This window comes from Triturus cristatus, chromosome 2_1, assembly GCF_964204655.1.
Source record: "Triturus cristatus chromosome 2_1, aTriCri1.1, whole genome shotgun sequence".
Taxonomy (NCBI): Eukaryota; Metazoa; Chordata; class Amphibia; order Caudata; family Salamandridae; genus Triturus; species Triturus cristatus.
This window is the reverse complement of record NC_140581.1, coordinates 1,072,653,661-1,072,674,691: the sequence shown is the minus strand read 5'-3', so window position 1 is coordinate 1,072,674,691 and position 21,031 is coordinate 1,072,653,661. Positions and strand designations below refer to the sequence as shown.

Below are 21,031 nucleotides of genomic sequence, written 5' to 3'. Positions count from 1 at the left end.
TAGATACAAGTATCTCCGTGTGGACATTGAATGGGAGGCCTTCAATAGTTTTGATGAGGTGGCCTGTATCTTTAATATATCCTCGGAGTCCACTGGCCAATGGCTTGAGGAACTTGTCTACGTACTTTGACAACGGTTCAGTGATAGATCCAATGGTGGAAACTATAGGTCTAAAAGGTGGGTTGGTAATGCTCTTGTGGGTTTTAGGTACCCCATAGAGAGTAGGGATACTGAAAAATGGACAATTAAGGTAATCAAATTCCAGCTGACAAATTGAGCCTCTTTCCAGGGCTCCTTGGGTAATATTTAGAATATCATTTTTAATTCTTTTGCTGGGATATGAATTGACCCTTAAGTAATGTTCCGGTACATTGAGCATTTCTTCCATTTGTAAAGTATAGTCAGCACTGTTGAGTGCTACTATACCACCACCTTTATCACATGGTTTGATGGTAACAGAGTTGTTGTTCGCAAGATTTTTAAGTGCCTTGTATTCATCATAGTTAAGGTTGTATGAGGGTTTTGGGACAAATTTCAGCATGTTATAGACTTTAGATGTCACCACTTTTTCAAATATACCAACCTCTGGTCCTACTTCTTCAAGAGTAGGAGTAAAGAGAGAATTAGGACGAAGTCCTGACCTATTCGTAGTCTCAGGGGGGCTATGATTTTCAAAGAATCTGTTAAGTCGTATTTTTCTGAAAAAGGCTTGGAGGTCGCGTTGAAGTTCAAATTTATTAAGCCCTACACTCGGAACAAACGATAGTCCTCGTGAAAGCAGATCAAGGGTCTGATTGTCCATGGAGATATTGGACAGATTGAAAATAGCTATAGAGTTTTCAGGAACAGAGGTATTCACTCCCTCCAGTATTGATTTCTCCGGGTTTGGAGAAAGTGTTGCTGGTTCTCTGGGTATGGGTACTGCTGTTCCTGGTAAGGGTATTGACCTCTCGACTGGTTTCTGAATCTTGTGCGTGGAGTATGTTGTCTGTTCCCTAAAAAACGATTTCCTCGATTGTGATTTTCATATGCTGGTCTCCTGAAGTTGGTATTTCTAGAGGGGCCATCTCCAAAATCGCCATCAGAGTCCGAAGACACAGAAAAGGTAAGAATCTTTCTATTGGACCAATGTTGTTGGTCACTCTGATAGGGCTGTTCCCTAGTGAGGTTATAATATTGGCTACCTAGATAGGGATAGATTTTTTCCTCCGAAAAATATCGAATGTCTTTCTTGAGTTTGTCTGTTTTCTTTTTGATCAAATAATCGCTGAAGGAATTGAGCTCAGCGTTAACTTCATCCAATTTTTTCTTGGCCTCCTCTACAGGGTTATTTTTCTTAAGATTATCTTCAATATCAGATATTTCCTTAAGTAGTAGTTCTACAGCTTCCCTGGCTGTTTCTATAATAAGGATCATTAAATCCCTGGAACACCTGTTGGCAATTAAAGACCACTTTTCCAGGAATTTCCTGACCTCAACAAACAAGCCAGGGATGTTTTTAATTCTCAATCCGTTGTGAGAGTTATTACCGGTTAAAAAACATTTGGGGGAGGTTCCGTTATTTCTTATGTTGTATTTTCCCCTGCCCTCCTCCCCTATTACTTAGTTTTTCAGGGGCCCTCTAACGTATATTCCTTGTTCCTAAGAGCAGTGCCTACCACAGGCTAATGAGGGGAGAGAGGGTGGGACAAGCTGCAAATACAGATCTCTAAACAGGGAGCGATGCTTCTACAACTGAATTGAACTTGTAGCCTTTCACATCCTTTTTGTACAGAACGTTTGAAAAGGCTGCTTCGGGTACTCTTCGGCCATGATATGTGACAACACTGATTGCTAAACAGGAAGTGCTCGTTAAAGGCCATCTTTATTGATTACTATAACATTTCAACTTGTGTTATACGCAACTGTTCATTCAGTTTCTTCACACCGTAGTGCAGAAGTATATTTTCCAGGTTGTCATGATATTTTGTGCAGTGTCTCAGTGCTTAGTTAATTGGGCATAGTATGTTACTGAAAAATGTCATAGATGGTGATGTGATTTCATTTTAGACTCCCAAATAATCTTCGCATACAAGTGGTAATCATTTGGGATACTGTGTTCTATTTTTTCTTTAAGGAAGCCATTTTCGGCTTACAGCAGACCGCGGCACGAAGTGTTCACCTCTAAGGCTTAGTGGACATTGCAGTTCCTGCAAGGAGGCTTCTTCCTCAGTGTAGTTTGGTTTCACAGCTTCTACCACTTAGAGAACAGACAGTAGACCTGGTCGGATTGAGACAGAAAATATCAGGCATTGTCTGCGATATTGACCCGGATTGGTAATTTTTGTGAAAGAGTAAAGGGTAGAAAATGGACAAAAACAAGAAATGGATCATGATAGAAATATAAGGCGACGCTTTAAATTAATGATTCCAAATCATGTAACCTTTTCAACTTGCCATTTTGTTCCAGGTGAGAAGACTAAAATCTCATCCGTCCATCATCATATGGAGTGGAAGTAATGAAAATGAGGCAGCTCTTGCAATGAACTGGTTCTTCATTCGTCGCGAACTCCAATCACTCTACCTCCAGGACTACATAACACTTTACGTGAAAAACATCAGAGAGATTGTTCTTTCAGTAAGTGATCATGTGAAGACAGATGGTGGAGATGGGTGGGGGTCATGGAAAAGAATTTGAGAGAATCATTTGCAGTTCTTGTAAAGTTAGTTAAGGGAAACTTTTTTACATTTTTGTAGAAAGCTGCAAGAAAAATGAACAAAAATGATGGTTTCAAATTAACGAATGTGAATGGTTGGTAGCTATCCCTATACTTGCATGCCAAGAATCAGAAGGTCTGAAGTACTGTTATATTGAAAGTTAATGACTGGGAATTAGCATCTACAACTTTGACTCATATTTTCACACTGCATTGTATTTTGTAGTTTGTAACGGTATGTTTATTTTATTTGTTTTTTTTCTTGATCACGTTAATAGAAAACTTTGTTAAGAGGGTTGTGTGTATCTCATAGTATTTACCAGCATTTATCATAATGTACTTTTAATCTAATGCATTGTGCTCCACAATTGTTTTTATTTGTTTTTGTACATATGCTGAAATGTTATCTAATAAGGAGCAACACAAAGCTTTATTTTATTTACTGAATATTTCACCCTGCGTACCAAACCTTGTAAATACCAAGTAAGCAGTGTCTTATATATGTTTATATTAAAACAGCTGATCAAGTGCTCTACTGCGTTGACACTTCCACATGTTTGAGATGCTGAACACTAGGAGGCTTATTACGATAGTGGTCGGAAAGCCTCCGACTTTTGGTCTGAGGCTTTTCGACCGCCATTGTCGGTTTCAATTCTGACTGCCCGATTATGAATCCGCTGGTCGAAATTGAAAGCAGCTGGTCATTCCGGCTTCCTTGCGACGGGCTCAAGGAGCTCGTCAGCCAGTCGGAGGCCGGTCGGTGACCTCAAAGGGCCGTCTTTCCGCCCTTGGGATTACGATGCACAGTTGTCCCAAAGCATTAGCAGGACCCCCTTGTGTGCCCTTGTGTGCCCGGCCTCCAGTTGGGGGCCGAGGCGGCACCTATGGTGTCCCCCTGTTAATCCCTGCACCCTTTGACAGGCACCTTGAGGTGCCTGCCACGGGGAACAGGGATTACCACCCGCTCCCATTTCCCTATGGGTGCATGTACTACACCGGTTTACGGCTGTAACACATGCTCCCATAGGGAAATGTCAGAATCCAAATCAGGCGGTCGGGACCGCCGACCATAGGTCGGTCGGGCCCATTTACGAGACGGTGTCATGAGGAAGCAATTCCGCACAACATCGTAATCGGCTCATAAGTGTGACTCTAGATGTTCTAATAGATGCTTTTTCCCTTGGCTGGTTGGACTAAATTATTGTTGGCAGTGGTGTGAAATTTACTAAAATATCTACTTGTCCATGGGACAGGTTGCTTCATAAATTTGTCCTGCAAAAGAAAAAATCCACATGTCCCTTTGGGGCCACATAGTGCAGCGACAAATTATGGCAGCAGTCTCATTATATAAAAGCTCTGATGTTAGCCTTTCTGATTATGCCCGAAGTCATACAATATTAGGGTTTGAATTCTAGCAATTTCCTTATTTTATACCACCTTTCCACAGATCTACATACTAGTATGGTTGGAATGCCCCTTTGAGTCCGTGCAATCCTACTAAATTGCATGTTTTAGGGGTTTTCACCAGCTCTTCTCTAATCTTTTCCCACACTGAGAAAGGTTGGAAATTTACTCCTGATAATGGCAGAAGAAAAACTTCTTCAAGGGTTGAGGAAAAGTGGTTGGAGGGAAAGTGAACTTGTAAACGCTCAGTAGATTTTCGCATGAGCAAATCTACAGCTACCTTTTTGCTCGTGCTAAAAAGCAGTTCACAAATATTTTCTAGGAATATGATTTTCTGGCCTACTTTTGTAAATTCTTGTGAATTCATGAAACCATACATCTGCACTAATACAAGGTCATATACAATAAGTGCAATTTTGTGACTTTCTTTAGGAATTGGGCCCCTAATTATGTCTGGATGTAATCTCTATCTATTCTTCGACTGCCTTCTGCTCTGTCACAAGGAGCATATTTGCACACAAAGTAGTTTTGTTCAGTGCCAGGGACTACTATGTCTGTGTGTGCTTTTCTTTAGACCAAAAAATATGATTGTTTTTTGCTAATGTTTGTTATAATGGTGAGTTCCTGTAGCTCCCACAAAGTTTTACAAAACCCAAAGCAAAACAAGGCAAGCATTGACAAAACCAAAACGCTTGATCACCAATATCAGAAGTATTGGCTTTGCCAGTGATTGTTTATTTTCATGTTTCCCATTATCTTGTTGCTCTGATTTTCTATTATGAACATGTTTTGGAAATGCGAGCATGCATCAGCACATTTTACTAAATGATGCTTCAAAGAAATGTTACCTATAATTTCACAGTGGTTTAGGAAAACTTTTTTTTTCCTAGTTGCATTTGTTATGTGAACATTTTTTTTAACCTCTTGAGTGCCCATGACGAGCTGGTCTCGTCATGGGCCGCGGTTGCGCTGTGCCCATGACGAGACCAGCTCGTCATAAACCCCGCCCGCTAATGCAACGGCCGGCACAGGGCGGGGAAAGGGGCGGGCACTCAAGGGGTTAAAGCAAAGGATCATCAATCTTGCTTTCAAGCTTCTGAAGATATTTGCATCTAATTAGAGAGAATTCTGGGAGCATTGTATGTAGCCTCAAATTGTTAAACTTTGCAAATGCGTGTGCACATTTTTACAATTGAACCACTGTCAAAAGTGTAGTCCTAGCTTACAACATTTCTTTAGAGTGTTCACCCTAATAAGAAAGGCTTTGTTTAACTGACCCTTAAATACAAGTTCGAACATCATTAACATATGGATACATATATTCCCTTAACTGCAGATCATGCCCTTTCCTGATCCATAATGTGGAAAACTGGCAGCCAAAGGGTTTGTGCTGCAGGGTGTTTGACCTACTTGTTGGACAGGCCACATGAAGGGCTTGCTCCCTCCCCGCATGACAGGGCCCAAGCCCCGGCCCTCCAGGTGTACCCACAGAAACAACCCGCACCCCGTCTCCCGACGGAACTCCTGCCCCCGGACATCCATGTATCATGGGGCCGAACCACTACCGGCTCCCCCGGCCGGACCAGCCGCCATCTTGGACACTGCACCACGAGGCCGCGTGGCCTCAGCTCGACCTAACCCTGGGCCTGGCCAGGCCCCGACATCCCGGCACCACCATCCACCCAGGAGGTGAACGGACCACTTGGCAGGTCAATGGGAGAAAGAAGTGTCGATGGCTCTCCCCCGCCAGGTGCCGATTGCCCTCCAGCTCCCCCGGGCGCTGGCTCCACCCCCCTGCTGGGTGTCTGGACTCCCTCATCCCGGACCTTCCGACCTCCAAGTGCGAGGGTCCGGACATCAAAGGGCGCCAGACCTATAACTAGGGCAGCTCCAGAGCAGGAAGGCAGTTGTATCCTGGAGTCGAGAGACACCGAGAAGAACTCATCCTTGACGGACTACCGGCGCTGCCGTAGCCCTGCCTTGTGAACTGTCGTCCTGCCTGCTGGCGCTGCCGCGGCCTTCTGCATCCTCCATCCTCGTTGGGACCTGCTGGCGCTGCCGCGGACCGTTGTATCCACCACCCTCATCGGGACCTGCTGGCGCTGCCGCGGACTGTGTAACGACCACCTTCATCGGGACCTGCTGGCGCTGCCGCGGACCGTGTAATGACCACCTTCATTGGGACCTGCTGGCGCTGCCGCAGACCGTGTAACGACCACCTTCACCGGGACCTGCTGGCGCTGCCGCGGCCCGTCCAAGCTAGAACACCGAGCTCGAGGATTGTGAGCTATCCATCATCGCATCTACCAGATTGGTAACCAGACTGTCCCGCTACCCCCTTTCCCAAACCAAGAGACTAGAATCGAGGGGACCCCTGAGTCCAGACCTCCTTGTACCATTCCATCGTACCTTAAGAAAACGCTTATAAAGAACGTTAAATCCTATCCTTGTGTGGTGTACATCTGTGGGGGGGAAGCTACTCGTCTGTACGATCGCTGGAGACGGCTCTCCCCGGAGACCTCTCCCCTTGTCCTCGGCCGACCCTCCCGGTCCGTCTAACACTACTTGTCCCAAGGACAGAATAGAAAGCTTGTTGTCCTTGACCCCAAACAATATGTCTTAGAAGTCAGGCTATAGGAATCCCACACTCCTGGTTGGTTACCCCCCAACATTTCTAATCCCTGAGTGTGCATCACAAGTACATTAGCATTCCAACTTTTGCTTCTGATAGGGAGGATCAACCATGAGAAGGTTGTCATTGATCCATGTGTGTGCAAAAGTAGTTTCTCCCATAGATCTTGGTTAGGCATTCATGATGGCAATTGAGCATTCATTTGTCCCTTTGAGGCATTTCTCCCTCATTGTGTATCCAAACCTTTGTCAGAATCATCAACAAAAAATCTCAGCTACATGTTGTGGTGATTTTTTTGTTTTTTTTGTTTTAAAGAAGTGATTCTGGTCTTTCATTTCTCAGTAAATATCCATATTGAATGGAAAAAGATATACATTAGCTATTTACAAAATTGCCTCTGACAAGGGTGCTCTAGTGCAGGAGTGAACCCACACAGTGGTAGAAGGGTAAACCACATATACATGCTTTTTATGAGCCGCTTTAAAAAGCAGTGTCTGGTCCTGCCACTACATAGTAAAGTACCCACAAGTTGATTGGGCATAAAACCTCACATCTCAATTAAATGAGTCCAGGTCAACAGGGGATCCAAAGCATGGTGGGGGATAAATACCGAAAAGCTTTGCTACTGAGCACTATACATAAATATATACACAAGTAATGGGGAAGAAGGTGTACAACGGTGATTCAACTGAAGAAAATGGAGAGATGGAGGTTTTGTTTAGGGACAGCTGAGGATAATACAGTAATAGTTATGCTGGAGACGATATAAGACAATGGAGGGGAAGATTGAGACTGCAAATATAGATGTCAACCAGTAGATCTCTGGAAGGTTTTAGCATGGGCCTGCAAAATGAAGGACACAGAATATAAACTAGGCAGAGTGTCTGATTTCTGACTAAGGCGTCCAGGATGGTCTGTATTGGCAAGTATATAGAGAACAGAATTGAAATGCAGAGGTTACATCGTGAAGATGCATAATCTGCATGATATGTGTGCCAGGGAATGGTGTAGAATAAAGTACTTACCACAAATTATTGTGCACCTGAGACAGTGTTTAATTAGTGCCAGTGTTTACTGGTGGGTGGCATCATCACTTGCTTTTAAACTGTGGTTTTGTACATGTGAGTACAACACGTGGTGGTGGTCTCAGCCTATTTGTGAACAGAGCATGTCAGTGGAGTGTTTACCAATTCAATTTACTAAAACAAAATGATTCAACTAGCTCTTCCAGGCCATCTTGTGTCTAGATGAAGAAAGCAGTGGCATGGTATGTGCTAGTGCTTTGTACTTCAGTATGGTCTAGAAGACCTTCGAAGTATTGTTAACTATTTTTTATATAGACCTCCCTTGTGGAGTATAGCTCACTCAAACAGACTGTATTCATGCAGCAAAATTAGATTTTACTTCTGTAGCATAAGAATGGTAACTGATTCTTGGAGACTGCGAGCCTTGCTAGAAACCGAGGCTGTGTAACGCAAGAGTTATATAGGTTACAGCTTGAGCTACTTGCCTCCGGGATGAACGATATGTATGGTTAAGCTCTCATACAAGGGCATCTACTCGGAACCGTCTGAGGCATTTATAGTTCAACTTAAACCTGATAATGATCTGAAGCAATGCGGTCATATAGCCTATCTCCATGCATATACTGGGCAGTAAAACAAAGTAAAGTATTAGGGTATGGGTTTCTAGAGGTGTTCAAGGGCTAATAGGAGCACAATGATCAACATACAAGTGTTTCTGAATAGCATGCAGACTTCGGGAAACATATGCTCTTGGTTCCTAGACATCAAGAACAATTTTGACTTGATAGTGTAGGGATATATGGTTCAAGTGTCACAATAATGAAAGTTTAGGCATGCGTTGACCAAGATGATCACTTAATGCACACACCTTCACGGTGAAGGGGTAGTAGTAACCTCCCTCAGTCAACTCTTATTCTGGTAAATGGAGCCTTTCTTTCAGTAGTTCCTGGATATCTGGAGTAAGTGTGTTGAGGCCTTCATTGAAAAATACTTCACGGCTGAGTTCTGCTGATAAATTCAAAGTTTTGATTCTGCCTGCTGTGGAGAATGACTTGGCTGAATAAATACAGCACATTCTGGAGGGAAAAGGGGGGTCATGCAAGTGTAGTGTAAGTGTTCCTGGATTATCCCAGATCATGTGACAGATTCTGTATGTTTGGGTGTCCCAAAAAAGTTGTGGATCGTCCCAGGATTGTGCACTGGTGCAGAGCTTGTTTTTTTACAAGACTTGGTTATAGTGATCCTGCAGTGATCCCTGAACAATTCCTTTGTTTTGTTTACTGCTCTTCTTATTTGTGCTATGGCCGATTATGACCCGGCTGTCTCAAATGTGGTAATCTCTTATCAATTTCTATGTTACATACCCTGTCCCTCAGATTTTTTCTGTCATATTAGATCCCATTTCATTTTTTTCCTAGTTAAAGTAGCACAACTACTTAAAGGTTCTGAAGAGTGGAGAAGGAGAATGCTCCATCAGAAGATTATGAACTGTGTCTAGATGGGATGCCATGAAACTAGACTGCATATTTCCTGGCCGATGGGGCTGGTGATGTTTTTAGGGAGCCTGAAGTGGGTTGGGTCAAGTGGCACTGATATGCATGGGCAACACTTGTACAATAGTAGGGGTCATGGATGATTATGATTAACAAATTCTCAATTTGTGAATTTAAATGAAATTTAATGTTCGATATTTAATAGATGTTGAATGCTATGACTATTTCAAGTGTCTCAGCGAGTTATTGTTTAAGACCTTATTTATCAGGATTCTTCCCAAAAGTGTGAGTTTGTTTCAGTTGAACAAAAAAGTAATGTCCCCGACACGCAGCGAGTGTCCTTTTTGTGTGACTTCACCTTTATTTGATTTCAGTGCCTGGGACTTCCTGGGGAGGGAATCCCATTGACATTCAGTGCGACCAACACTTTAACCTGGTGGCCGGCGAGCCACCAGGCGAAGGATTTATACAGACACAGCCAGCTGAGATATTGCTGGTGGAAGCCTCTGGTAACCCCCCTCCAAATGTGGCAGGGGAACCGCTCTTATTGGTGGAAGTCCAAAATCTGCTTAGGTCTAAAAGATGCCCATAGTCATGAGAATCAAAAGTGTGCTTCAACCCTGTGCCTTTACTGAACTTAAAAGAACTTTAATCACAGTGCCCCTTCACCAACTCACTTCTCATAAAGATCAAAATGTAAAGTTCTTCAAAAACTAGACTCTGTCCCTCTTCTACTTTAAATGGGATACATGATTTTATTCTCACAGTATCTATCTGTTTCCCTCCACTGTGTGGCTCAGCCTTGCAATATTGTGGCTGCCCTTTCTCCAAACGCATTGTTCTCAAGAAGCCAACTTGTTAGCATGAGGTAGTCTCAGGGGCTTAACACAGGCCACAACAGTTCAGTGGGGCCACCAGTTCTTCAGGAGGGCCTCAGCCCTTCAGGGGTCCTCCATTCAACCCACGGCAGAAACATATTAGTGAGATATGGGAGTCTCCGGAACCTCCTGGCACATCCAGCAAGGGGGTCATCATTTTCCATTACTCCACTGTGTGGTATAAGAACGGAGGGATATAAGGCACATACTGAAAATATGTAGCTCATATCATTGTTTTTTTTCTGCAAAATTAGAAGCAACCTGACCTCCCCCTTTATAGCAGTAACATCTTAGCGCTCACTATAGCGCGTGCTTGGCCATTTACAGTGATATTCTGGAAAGACATTTGTGTGTGGCTTCATTACGGAGTTGTTGTCAGCCTGCCGACCACAGCATCACCTTTTTTTAGGTCTCACCTAGTGTTGCAGCGCGCATGCGTTGCTCGCTCTACGAGGCTTCTTGTAATCGATACAATTTTAGAAGTGAGTGTAGGCTCGGCCCCTTTTTTCATTGGCTTGTGTCATTGTGCATGCAAAACGCTGGCTTTCCATTGTGCGTGAGGCTTTTTAGTCCCTCCTTGTTGCTGCCCTGTCTCCTTTTGGCCCCGCCCACCCGGACTGGATCGTTTACTGGCGGAGTTACACGGTCTCCTTTATAATTCTGTAAGCACTCTTTCATTCTCCTTCTCAGCGCGGCCCGCTTCGGCCGCGCTTTTTCATTTACTTAATTATTTTCTTGCACAAGCACGGTCCGCTTCGGCCATGCTTGTTTATCATTTTCAGCGCGGTCTGCTTTGGCCGCGCTTGTTCTCAGCTAGTGACGGAAGAAGGGGAGGTTGACACAAAAGAATACTAACACAGCTTTGCCACCTAACGGGTTTCGTGGGTGCTCGAGGAATTTCAGGACTTTGCAAACTGAGGGCACCTTCTCTCACAGTTAGCCGCTTGCTTCGAAATGGTTAGCTTTCTGTTTTGCAAGGAGCTTAATGTTAAAAGTGAGTCTACTGTAGTATCGTTAAAAAACACACACACACATTTGAAGGCAGTTCGTTATTATGTATTTACAAAGATGACCTTTTTTTCAGGTCTACATATAAAACCAACGGTTTCAACAGTTTATTTTAATAAAAATAGTTGGTATGTTATACACATTTTTGCGTGCTTTTGAACTTTTAGCAAAATGGCTAAGACGCTTACATAATCATTTGATTAAATTCCACCCAGTTGGACACGCATGCTCGCGTAAGACGTTGTCTTGCAGGAGGGGCCAGAAACTCACAGGAGGCCGACATTTATAGGACAAAAACTACAATCTATGTTTGACATTTACTTCTGGGTAGCGCGATTTCACAGTGGAGCATACTGGAATAATTCCCAGCAAGGGCAGGCGATTTCAGATGTGCTGCTGAGAGCTCAGATCACACCAGATTCCAAGGTGCGAGTGATACAATCTCAAACAAGTAGGCATGTTGCCAGCCACTACAACATTATGAACGCTATTCGTCTCAGAATGCAATTTCTCTTCCTCTGAAAACCATCACACTGAATAGTTTTCAAAGTAAAATACTTAAAGTGCTAACTCTGTTTACTTTTTAACTTACGCAGATTTTTTTTTATAAGGGAACGATTTAATCGGAATGGGTGATGCTTAAAGAAACTCTGGTGGGGGGCACAATGTACATACCTATATGATGTTTGAGCGCTCTTCATCCCCATGATTAATTTTCTGATCAATGCACAGGTCACCATTGTGTATCAGTGACTGGCACATAATGCGATTTTGTGAAGCCATGTGACTCGATCGCATGTGTCCAAGCATTTATTGTCTGTGTAAAACACAGTGAGTGAAGTGGGAAAGTATTTAATTCAGGGAGTCAGTAGTCCTGTGGTCTGTTGAACAAGCTGAGCAGCATGTTTTCCCATGTGAGTGTTTAGTATGTCTTGTAATTATTAGAGCAAATGTATTGTTTAAACCACTGACCACCGTAGTATGTCTCCGTATGAATCCAACCCACCCTTCGATCTGCTGGAGAAGGGATGCTGCAGTAACAGTTTATCAGCGTGTCTGAGACTGACAAAGGGGAGGGGGTGAACTTTCTTGCTTACCAGAAAAAGTTTATCTGCAAATACAAATATGTATCTTATAAAATATATCACAGTATTACATAGTTAATATGAATCACGTTCATGTTTGCAAAGTAAGAATTTGGGGGCATATTATCAAGGACGGCGTTAAAAATAATCGCTGGTTTAGCGGCAGAAAACTGCCGCTAAAACGGCGATAAGGGGCTTGATAATGTGCCCTGGAGAATTCCAATAGAAGCCCATGTTCACACCAGAACATGGACTTCTATTGGAATTCTCCAGGGCATACTATTAAGCCCATTATCGCCGTTTTAGCTGCAGTTTTCTGCCGCTAAACTGGCGTTAATTTTTAACGCCGTCCTTGATAATATGCCCCTTAGTGTGTGAAGCCATTGCATGGCTAAACACTTATATGGCCCAAAAGGCGAGACCTATTGGCTATGCCAATGCTTGTTAGACTCTATTAAATTTCCCCAAAAAAACAAAACACAACAAGCAGCCTTATAAAGAACAATGAATGTGGTTTTCACAAAAGATACCCCAGGCAGGGACATTTGCATGAAGGTAGGATGGGGAAAAATAAAATAAACATTATTTTCTTCACAACTGAATGTAATGTGCATTTTGTGCACTTGTCTTTGCACAGGAAGACCCAAGTCGCCCTTTTCTCACATCCAGTCCGACCAACGGAGAGGAGTCTGTCAGAGAAGGCTGGGTTGCTGAGGACCCCTACGACCCCCATTATGGAGACACCCATTTTTACAACTACCTCAGTGACTGCTGGGACTGGAAAACCTTCCCGAAAACTCGTTTTGCCTCCGAGTATGGGTTTCAGTCATGGCCGTCCTTCAGCACTCTGCGAAAGGTACAGAAAAATGTCCTCTTCTGTCTCCCTCGTGCTACAATATCCGCTCGTGCTGTGATACTTGTTAAAGCTATAACAAGCCCTCATGGTATAATTTTTGACGTTCATTTAATACCTTCCTGTTAAAACAACTTTTTAGGTTTTATTGAGCAATGGTGTGCTAGTTTTTTGTGCCAATAAATGATGGATAAAAATTCTTGAATTAATCTCGAGCACTAAAGGTTCGAAGTTCGGTATGTTTTCTAGGGCACAAGATATGCATCACAGTGCTTGACTCTGAGGTTCTTGGTGTATTTTTTTTTTTGCAGTTTTATATAGCGCGACTCGACCCGAAGGTATTGGAGCGCTTTACATGAGCACCAAGTTACGTTACACAAGGACACATACATTTTCTTTTTTTTTGGTAGGCTCCGGGAGATTTAGTGATTTGCTCAGAATCACAGGATGTGGAGTCCATCCCGAGGATCGAACCTTGGTTTCCCAGCTCCAAAGGCGGCAGCTCTAGCCGTGAGATCATATCCTTTATAGCCAAAGTGGTACTACTGTTCCATTCTGAGGCTATGATACTACTAACTTTTGTTGATTCCTGATTCTAATGTTGAAGCGTAGTCCCCCCCCCCCCCCCCCCCCTGGAACCTCACCGTGGGGATTGTCTCCTGGCCCACCATGGTAAATCTGTGCAGTCGGTTATAAGTGAAACCTTCGCGTTCCCCTAGGTATATGATGCATGTGTATATGAGTGATTGAGTTACATGTGAGGTTTGGGTCAACCGTATCAATCCGTCCTCTTCCTTGCCCCAAAATGTTCAGGCGGCAAGATACCAAGAATAATTTATCATCATATCTGTCCCAAAGATCCATTCGTCCTGAAAGGATACGACATTGAGGGTATCTGGGTCTTCCTTTTAGGCCATGTCCCTCTGCGCTGCTTCTTTAGATCTCCTCATCTGTCTGGATTTCAGTACCCATTCTCAGGAAGGGCATTTTCTCCTGTGTCCTAAGCTACAAATCAGTTCCAGCAGGTAAAGGTGTGAACTGAGAAAGTGCTTGAGCAAAGATTTTGGACTGGAAGCTGGACAAAGCACACCTCTCAGAGAAAGATTTTTACTGTTGTCCTACCCCCTACATCAGATGCTTTGTGCTGTAGGCAGGACCATTCACCGGCACTACCCAGAAGACAAAGGGAGCGATTTAGATCTCGGCGGATAGGTTACTCCGACACAGCAGTGATAGATATCTCGTCCTCCGAAATATAAATCCCATTATATACTATGGGATTTATATTTTGTCGGATGGCATATCTGTCACCATTGTGACGGAGTTACCCGTCCGCCGAGATCTAAATCAGGCCCAAAGTTACAGTGGCTGCTATAGAGCTATGGCTACATGAAAGTGAAATGAGCTGTGGGAAGTATGGTTCACTTCAAGGTTTGATGCTACCTATAAATGAGTATTAGGACATTTGGAAATTCCATCTGTCCCCATGACTGTTTGTATGTGGGGCTCTCCTGTCTATTCATTGTTCTGCTTTTGGAGAAGCTATGCAAAGAAAGGAAAGTACCAGAGACTAAATCCATGGCCGTCTTCTTTTAAGAGGTTAAGAATTCCAGCAGCTATATGGAAGATATATGCGTACAAGCCTTGCTAAAAAGGAGGTACACTGCCCTGTGTGTTGAGAACCTGCCTTGTACAACCAGAGATTGTGGTACCATGTACCTGTACTGCAATGAGGTACTTAGTGCTGCTGAGTCAAACCAAGACTTGGGTTATCGCTCCATTATCCTGCCCAACCTTAAGCTGATCATCCAGAACAGTGAACTCGAAAAAAGAGATGTAGGTCCAATGCCGATGTATGACCCTGACCAGTGGTGTAGCCGTCGGAGGAATCGCCAGCACCCTCCCCCTCCCCCGTCTTACATGTGCCTGCCGGGCGGCAAACGCAGGGACCACCAAGGGCGGCACAACATCTAGCTACGCCACTGACCCTGGCCGTCATCTCATGAGTTAGCCCACCACCGCTTTGAACCTCTGAACTTCACAGGCATGTGAGAGGCACTACCTGAGGAAGCCTGTCGCCCTTATGAACTACCTGCAACCTGACCTGGGCTGTTCCTGACAGCCAGCACTCCCAGCACGATGACTACAAGTTGCAAAGAGCACACTTTTTCCAATGCATGCCTTGCATGCTCTTCACATTACAAGCATCCAAAAGCATACACCACTAAAGGCTAGTATGACTTTATAGGGTCTGGAAGCAATGCTGTGCAACAGTGTATGGCCGACTGCTACAGTAAACGTCTGGTTGCTTTGATGTAGCTGTGGTGCTGTCTGTGCAGGGTGGGCCTGAAGAATGTTCAAAGAAGATTCTATTGGTAAATACAATGCAGCACAGTGCATAATAATGTGTTGGCTAGAGTAGTCCTGACTCCATCCAGATACCCTCAATGTCGTATCCTTTCAGGACGAATGGATCTTTGGGACGGATATGATGATAAATCATTCTTGGGATCTTACCGCCTGAACATTTTGGGGCAAGGAAGAGGACGGATTGATACTGTTGACCCGCACCAGCAGGTCTTTTCTTATATTGATAGTTAGTCCCTTAAGGAGAATTTCTACAGTAGTGTAGAGACTACAGTTTCCATTTTGCATTTATATTAGGTAGTGTTGATTTGTTTTACCAACAGCTTGGTGTTGTCTAGCTTTTTGTGTGAGTAGAGCTATGCTCGCCTGCCCCATGGTGTTTGGCCATTGGTTGATGATTAGGTTTTTTTAAAGTGTTTTATTAGACCTTAGACTTTGGTTCAATAATCAATAAATAATGATAAGCAGAAGGCAGTGTTTCTCACTGTTCTTTCTCTACAGCCATTCTAACTTGCCTAATCACTTTGAACAGTGCATTTGGTGTGATTTGCAAAGGGCCAGATTTGAAAATTGCATGTTTGCTCCCCTAGAACCTCTTTTCTGTTTGGAGCAAATCTTCTGCTTTCTTGAGTGCTCAGAACATCTCAAGTATTTCTGGAAGTGTTCAAGGGTTGCCTATTTCTGTGTTATTTGCTTGCCGACTATTTATGAATTCAGAATCATCAACAGGAAGAAAAACCTGCATGTGGGAATTTAGTCCAAATGTGGATTTGCACTTATAAACTTTTTCTCCACAGAGGAAAATGCTTTTCTATGAAGAAACGTCTTTCAGGCACCAAATAAATATCGGATTGTTCCCTTCCCACTGCGTCCTTTGAAGCGCGCTTACTCCTGCCCCGATAGGTGTAACTTTGCTTGTGTTTCATGGTGGGAAAAGGACCCACAAGTGGAATGTGACTGTTCAAAAGGTTATGAGTTTCTGGATAATACTTGTACCCTTACAGCCACTAAGAATTGCTCAGAATCCAGCAAATTTGAGAATGCAGTAATTCCACCATGCATAATGTTCACACTCCGTTAATGCACTTTGCTTACATAAAATTCTATGAATCAAGATTGAGAATTTCTGTGTGCATATTGAACATTTTACACACCCTATTTCACTTGAAGGGGTGCCACATTTATTTGTGTATTAGGTCCTATATTATTAAATAACTACACTGCATAAAAAATCCACATTGATTACTCACCAAGAACCTCTCACTGCACTGGTGGGTGGGAAGGTGGGTGTGTGAAACTGAGAGACTTGTAATACCACCGTTTCACAATCTTGCTGAGGTCTGTCAACCCTCATTAAGAATAAGAAACCTGCAGCCGTGCAGCCCCTTCCCTCACGTTGACCTGCTAATGAAGTTGTTTATGTGACACAGGTATTCAAATGATGTTTTAAGGGATCTAAATCTTTAACAATCTTCTGCATTTGACGGCATGCTTTATTGACGTCTTCAACTGGATCCAACAGGTTTCTTCCCCTGAAGACTGGACATACACCAGCAATTTCTCGGCCCACCGACAGCATCATGCAGATGGGAACACGGAAATGCTTCGACAGGCCGCCCTACATTTTAAGCTACCAGACGTCTCGGACCCGTCGCTAAAAACATTTGTGGACACACTCTACCTTACTCAGGTGACAATAGCACTTTCATCTGGTTAGTTTATGAATGATACATGATATTATTGCTTGCTGATTTTGTATCTGAAATTGGGCTAACTATAATTAAAGTGTGGGGCTACTTGTTATTTTCAGCTAGCTGCCTTTTTTCATCAAACCCTAAGTTCAACAACAGGTGCCATGCATCTTCTGAAGACATTGGGCCCAACTCACAAACATTTCTCTGGGAGGAGGTGTGATTATTTTCTGTAGTACTCCTGATTTACTCCTGTAAGTCAGCAGTAAACCAGAAGTTCCACAAGTGTACGTCACAAAACATTCCTTGTGAATTCGGCTCACTTTGTTTACTTATGTAAGCCTCTCACATCACATTTAAATGCCATAAGACAATGATGGATCCTGCTTAAAATGATGCTCCGTTACTCCCTTAGGCTTATGCCTACATTTGAGACAAAATTCCCAACTTTTTTTTCATTATCAAATAATTAAAATCGTGTTCCTGTAACCCTGTTACTGTCGAGGCCAAATATCTATTTTTTGAAGATTCGACGGTGTCACTCCAGTTATTAGCTACTGCTTCTCTTTCGCAATTGCATGCTTCGACGTTGAATGCACTTTATTGTTTACATTAATGCGATCATAAGGCAAGGCAAATGTTGTGCGTTAACTGGCAGAAATATATATTATAGCAAATATTCGTATTTTGACTCAATGTTAATAGCCCTGCGGCTTCCAAAAAAGTCTCAACAAAATTAGGAAAATCTAAGCAATTTATGACAGAAACAAATTGATTTGTTGGGAAGGCAAATTGGCTGATGACAAAGCTGCATTGACTGATAATAAACCAATGGAACTGTAAGGGAAAATAATTGATTAATGATAAAAGTAAAATAATCTGTTAGAAAAGCGAATCAAGGCCGTAATTACCAAACGTTCATGTTAAAAACAAAATAAAAAGTGACATTTGCAATCGAGGTTCAGTCACTGTCAAATAAATAAGTGTCACAATTCACTATGCTGCAAATAGCACATCTTCGCTGTGTTTTGGCAAAGCAAAATTCAATTAAAAGGACAACGATTGTGTAGGAAACTGGCTCTGTATATACTATACCAAAGTTAGGTATAGTGTGCAGAGTCCAGTGGATCCCCAGAGGTATGGCAGAGGCTAAAGTAGGTGATACCTTACTGTGGTTGAGCAGTCATGTTTATCAGGAGGGTAGTGTTAAGCATTTGTTGTACACACTCAGGCAAAAATGATGTCACGCACTCAAAGACTGTAACCAAATCAATTGATTGTATAAAAAGTTATTTTGTTGTTTTTATTTCTAGAATCAAGATTGACTTAGTAGCAGGTAAGTGAAGCTTTTTATACAGTGTTTCTTTTAGAACCACAGTGAGCACTGGATTTGTAGGAACATTTGGATTACTTTTGCAATTGAAAAAACAGTTCAAAAGCACTCGAGATTACTTGTAAATTACTTTTAGATTACGTTGAAATTACTTTTCTAGTTTGGCATGAATCACACTCCTAATACAGTTTAATCAACACGGGACATTGATACACAGTTTAACTCTTGTGAAGGTACCAAGTAACTCTTTGTTGCACTACACGACAGTTCAACGCAAGACTTTTCAGAGAAAACCCACCATTCAGTCCTATGGAAAAAAACGAAGTATAAGTTTGCAGGTAAGTAAATGGTTTTAAGGTTGGAGTTTTGGAGGGTAGAACCAAAGTTTCCCAAGGTTCAGGTTGGCACTCAGGGGGCACCACCAGTGGCATGAGGGCAGCCGGGCACAGAATGCAGGGTGCTAATGTTAGCCAAAGGGGCACCTCGGTTGGGGGTTGCTCATTCTGTCTCGGGAGTCAAGCTCCTGGGGTTGAGGGCAGGCCATTCTGTCTCAGGAGTCAAGCACCTGGAGTAAAGGTAAGAGCAAAGGGGATCAGAGGTCGGCACCAAGTCCACACCACCAGTGGCAAAGGGGCGGCTGGATGCAGGGTGTTCAGGAGGTGTTGGGAACCCAATGCATTTCAATGGAGGATGTCAGTTGCGGAAATGGACTGCATGCTGGACCCATGAGACTAGACGAAGGGAACCAATGAATGGAGAATGAAGTTTAAAGTTGCTGGACACCAGGACACCATCGGCCAGGCACTTCAGGACTAGGAGCTGCGGGTGTAGGTGTGTCCATTCTTGTCTGGTTCCCCTCACGGGTTCTGGTAGTGGTGGGGGGACCCTTCGGGCTGAGGCTTCAGGCGTCAATGCTGGATCACAGGTCAGGAACGCTGAGGGGACCTCGCTGGGGTCTTGTGCCACTCGAACTCGGGCTGTGGGCATCGGGTGCAAAGTGGTGAGTACTCGGGGATCCGGCAGGATTTGGATTCCTGGCTTAAGTTGGTGTTGGACCAATCCAGTGTTCATGGGAGATCAGAGTTCATTAGGAAGATAGGGGAGGTCCAAGGGGTGCTTGAAGGCTGCTGGCTGCAGGACACGCCGGGTTTAGGTCGCAGAGGTTCAGAGCAGGAGACAGGCGGGTAGGAATGGGACCAAAGCAGTCGGTTTCACCCTCCTCTTCGGCAGCACAGCTCTTCGGTCCTCCTTCTTGTCACATCAAATCTGAAGAAGCAAGGTTCAGGGCTGCCCCTAAATACTAGATTTAGGGGAGTTACAGGGGTGTTCAGGTTGGGACCAATGGGTCCCTTTCTTGGGATGTCTACATCTGCCTAGTTTGCCACCCTCCAGTTGTAGGGAGGCATATGCCTCTTCCTGATTGGAGAGTGCTCTCCATCTCCAAAATGGTGGGGACTGAGAGGTGGCCTTCACTTCGCCTTACCCACCTGAGGGGTGGGTTTGCAAGGGTGGGCACACCTCCCTTCCTGGCTAGTTTTTCCCACCGCTTTACTCGCCCATACTGGGGGTGGGAGCCAGTTGCTGGGAGCAGCAAAACGCTGGGGTAAGCTAACAAAGGCGACAGGCCTTTGAACCTTCCTCTTCGAAGACCCTGCCCATCCTGGGGGAGGAGGCATGACACCTCTGCTCAGGATATGCTTTGTTTCCAGGTGCAGAGAGCAGAGGGCATTCTACCCAGGGGTCCAGAAACCTGTCTGGTGGTGGCAGATGGCAGGGAACCCATACAAAACCACACCAGAGTTGGTCGTTTTTCAGGGAGCATCTCTAAGATGCCCTCTGTGTGCATTTTTCATTCAATCCAACACTGGCATCAGTGTGGGTTTAATGTGCTAGGAAGTTTGATACCAAACTTCCCAGACTACAGTAAAGCCATCATGGAGCTGTGGAGTTTGTTTTGACAAACTCTCACCCCATGCATTCAAAATTTCTTCCCTGCACTTACAATCCCTGTGAATGGCACAGACACTGCATGGACATATTGCTCTTGCAGCTATGCCCTTACCTGGATATGGTGCACACTGCCTTTAGGGCTGTAAGACCTTCTAGAGTGGTGACTTACCCATGTGTTGGTGGGTATGGCACACAGGGATGTGTGCCATGTCAACTCTGTAGTTTGGTCTGCACAACAACACCCAGTCTGTTAAGGTGAGGGGTCTCAGAGGGTGGCATAATACATGCTGCAGCCCTCAGAGGCACTTTCTGGTCACAAGGCCCTTGGTACCTGGGGTACTTTTTACAAGGGAAATACATGTGGCCCAGAGGTGGCCAATTGTGAGTACAAAGGTACCGTTTTAGGAAAGATCACAGGTGCTGGTCTAGTTAGCAGGATTCCATCACACACTCAGTCAGGTTGGCATCAGGTATATGGCTAAAGGTTAGGGGGTAACCTTGCAAAAAGGCTCTTTCCTACAACTTGGAAGTATTGTTTTTTGACATTTTTGTGAATCACAACACCAAGAACCAACAATCTACTCCGGACATTGTCGCAGATTGTCTGACTTTTTAT

At 43.9% G+C, this 21,031-nt stretch overlaps 1 protein-coding gene across 2 annotated transcripts in view; it reads left to right on the top strand.

Annotated features, from left to right (window-relative positions):
• MANBA (mannosidase beta) overlaps positions 1 to 21,031 on the top strand; it is a 243,937-nt gene that overhangs the window by 167,147 nt on the left and 55,759 nt on the right. For both annotated transcript variants that reach the window (XM_085636128.1, XM_085636120.1), the window contains 3 exons: positions 2,450 to 2,617; positions 12,859 to 13,077; positions 16,964 to 17,131. In XM_085636128.1, the coding sequence (XP_085492254.1) occupies positions 2,450 to 2,617; positions 12,859 to 13,077; positions 16,964 to 17,131 (555 nt within the window). The remainder of the gene's footprint in view (positions 1 to 2,449; positions 2,618 to 12,858; positions 13,078 to 16,963; positions 17,132 to 21,031) is intronic.